The 3,341-nt window shown below is 50.4% G+C and overlaps 1 protein-coding gene across 1 annotated transcript in view; it reads right to left on the bottom strand.

Moving 5' to 3' along the window:
* The window catches only part of LOC134037420 (ras-related protein Rap-1b-like), a 17,982-nt gene that overhangs the window by 3,516 nt on the left and 11,125 nt on the right, over positions 1–3,341 (bottom strand). The window contains exon 2 of the mRNA XM_062482681.1: positions 693–769. Within this exon, the coding sequence (XP_062338665.1) occupies positions 693–749 (57 nt within the window). The 5' untranslated portion in view covers positions 750–769. The remainder of the gene's footprint in view (positions 1–692; positions 770–3,341) is intronic.

Raw genomic sequence — 3,341 nt, 5'->3', positions numbered from 1 at the left:
CAGGGCCTCATATGTAAATAGACTGGTGTTCTGATAGGCCTACAATCTGATGATGTCTGACCTTGCTTTCAACTCCCTGTCACTACCCTGGAGTGATGACACACACACACACACAGGGCTCCAGTTTGAACTTCAGGGGGACAGATGATGGAGGGACACAGGGAGGGAGGGAAGGATGGAGGGAGAGATAGAGGGGAAAAGGAACGAAAGTAGGAGAAGGGGACAGAAAAGAGATATGGAGAGAGAGAGAGAGAGAGAAAGGGAGAGGGACAAAGGGAGAGAGAGAAGGAGAAAGTGATGGATGGATGAGGGGGGTGAGTGTTGATATTCTCACAACCCAGAGTGACCCGCCAAGGGACAGCTGTCTCCAGGGAGACGAAGAGACTGCCAGCAGGATGAGGAGAGAGAGAGAGAGAGAGAGAGAGAGAGAGAGAGAGAGAGAGAGAGAGAGAGAGAGAGAGAGAGAGAGAAAGAAAGAGAGAGAGAGAGAAAGAAAGAGAGAAGGAGAGGGTAGAGGTAGATGGAGATGGACAAAGAGAAAGATTGAGGGAGACAAAGATGGAGAGAGAGATGGTGATATGATGAGAAACACAGATACAAGGGAGAGAGGTATCACGAATAAAAGAGAGGAGATAGAGACAGAACACACACACTCTCTCGCTCTCTCGCTCTCTCTCTCTCTCTCTCCTTACCAGGGCAGACTTGCCCACTCCTCCTGATCCCAGGACCACCAGTTTGTATTCACGCATCCTGTCGTTCCTCTGTTACCCTGGAAACACACAGACAGGCAGGTTAGACAGGATCGAGTCTGTTACCCTGGAAACAGACAGGCAGACAGACAGACAGACAGACAGACAGACAGACAGGCAGGCAGGCAGGCAGGCAGGCAGGCAGATCTCTCCAGGTGGTTATACTGCTGCTCACCTGCATACACCCACCCCCAACACACTCCAGCCTAGTCACAGACCAACCCAACACACACACACACACACACACTGCTGTGCTCACACACACGTTGAACTCTGCAGATATCCTCTGATGCACCAGCAGAGAGAGGGAGGGAGGGAGGGAGGGAGGGAGGGAGGGAGGGGAGGGAGGAGGAAGGGAGGGAGGGAGGAAAGAGAGATGGAGGAGTGAGAGAGAAAGAAAGAAAGAAAGGGAGGAGAAAGAGGGAGGGGGGAGAGAGGGTGGGTAAAGAGAGAGAGCCAGAGAGGACAGAGAAAGAGAGAGGAGAGAGAGGGAGAAAGAGGAGAGGGAGAAAGCAGCATTTGTTGGGAATCTCCAGCACTCCCTTCTGTTGTCTGTGTGTGTGTGGTTGTGTTGTGTGTGTGTGTGGTTGTGTGTGTGGTTGTGTGTGTGGTTGTGTGTCGCAGATAGAACAAAGCTAAACTGAAGATAGGATGATACATCACACCATGGACACACCATGAGTAAACAACCAAAGCTCAGCCTGGGTGGACACACACACACACACACACACACACACACACACACACACACACACAGTCACACACACACACCCACACACACAGTCACACACACACACACACACAGTCACACACACACACAGTCACACACACACACACACACACACACACACACACACACACACAGTCACACACACACACAATCACACATACATAAATACATACATATGTAGGCGTAAACCGGCACACACACAGAGATATACACACCCACACACACACATATACAGACACACACACACAAAGAGAAATCTGTTGGCCACCCACTCTAGAACAAAGGCCTGGCTGGCCTCTGTTTCACTTCTCATTTCTTCAAGGGCTCACACACACGCACACACACAGTCTGTGTGGTGATTAGAGCAACACTGAGACACAGAGTCGGCAGGGAAGGGAACAGCTTCTGTCTTTGATTCTGCCCAGGTCAGCTGATTAGAGAGAGAAGAGGAGAGTAGAGGAGGAGAGCAGAGGAGGAGAGACAGGCAGTGCTTTATTCTCAGTAGTCCCTTTCTAGCTAAACAGGAAGTGAGATCACTTCCTGGTGACAAGGTTATATCAGAGCAGGACGTGACAAGACACCACCCCACAGTCGCCACAGCGTAGAAGCCAGTCAGCAGTTCTAGAACTTCTCAACTGTCTCTCAGCTGAATGTTCTAGAACTATTCCATTCCATTATCTTAACATCATGCAACAACTCACATTGAGAAGGAGATCGCAGAACATTAGCCTGCTGTAGTTAAATTTTAATGAACTACAACTCCCATCTACAGAGATAATTCCCCCTCCCAGAATTCCTCCATCCTTGCCCCCCTGACTGTGCAACAACAAGTGTCTTGGTGGCTGTTGCGTCCAAACTGACCAGTACAGATATGATCACAATACAATTGCTCCTTGTGGTCGGGTGACATGGAGAGAGATCCTGGTTCACACAGGGACAGGGGTGTGTGTCTGCGTGTGACGTCCTCTGACAGGGAACAAGCTTGTTTCACAGGCAGTCCAGTTATGTCTGCCAGTCATTAGGATGCATAGAGGCTCATTAACATGATCATGATCTCATTCCTGCACAGGCCTGGGAATGAGGGGCGCATGGAGAGAGAGGGGGGAGGGAGAGAGACAGAGAGAGGGGGGGAGGATAGAGGGAGTGTAGATCTCACAATCGTAAATCCCCCTGTCTCTGTCTCTCTCTCCATCTCTCTGTGTGTCTCTCTCTGTCTCTCTCTCCATCTCTCTGTGTGTCTCTCTCTCCATCTCTCTCTCCATATCTCTGTGTGTCCCTCTCTGTGTCTCTCTCTCCATCTCTCTGTGTCTCTCTCTCCATCTCTCTGTGTGTCTCTCTCTCCATCTCTCTGTGTGTCCCTCTCTGTGTCTCTCTCTCCATCTCTCTGTGTGTCTCTCTCTCCATCTCTCTCCATCTCTCTGTGTGTCCCTCTCTGTGTCTCTCTCCCATCTCTCTGTGTCTCTCTCTCCATCTCTCTGTGTCTCTCTCTCCATCTCTCTGTGTCTCTCTCTCCATCTCTCTGTGTGTCTCTCTCTCCATCTCTCTGTGTGTCCCTCTCTGTGTCTCTCTCTCCATCTCTCTGTGTGTCCCTCTCTCCATCTCTCTGTGTCTCTCTCTCCATATCTCTGTGTGTCTCTCTCTGTCTCTCTCTCCATCTCTCTGTGTGTCTCTCTCTGTCTCTCTCTCCATCTCTCTGTGTCTCTCTCTGTCTCTCTCTCCATCTCTCTGTGTGTCTCTCTCTGTCTCTCTCTCCATCTCTCTGTGTGTCTCTCTGTGTGTCTCTCTCTCCATCTCTCTCTCCATCTCTCTGTGTGTCTCTCTCTCCATCTCTCTGTGTGTCTCTCTCTCCATCTCTCTGTGTG

Source organism: Osmerus eperlanus, chromosome 17, assembly GCF_963692335.1.
Source record: "Osmerus eperlanus chromosome 17, fOsmEpe2.1, whole genome shotgun sequence".
In the NCBI taxonomy this organism is placed as follows: Eukaryota; Metazoa; Chordata; class Actinopteri; order Osmeriformes; family Osmeridae; genus Osmerus; species Osmerus eperlanus.
Note: the sequence above shows the minus strand (reverse complement) of the source record. Positions and strands in the feature narration are given on the sequence as shown.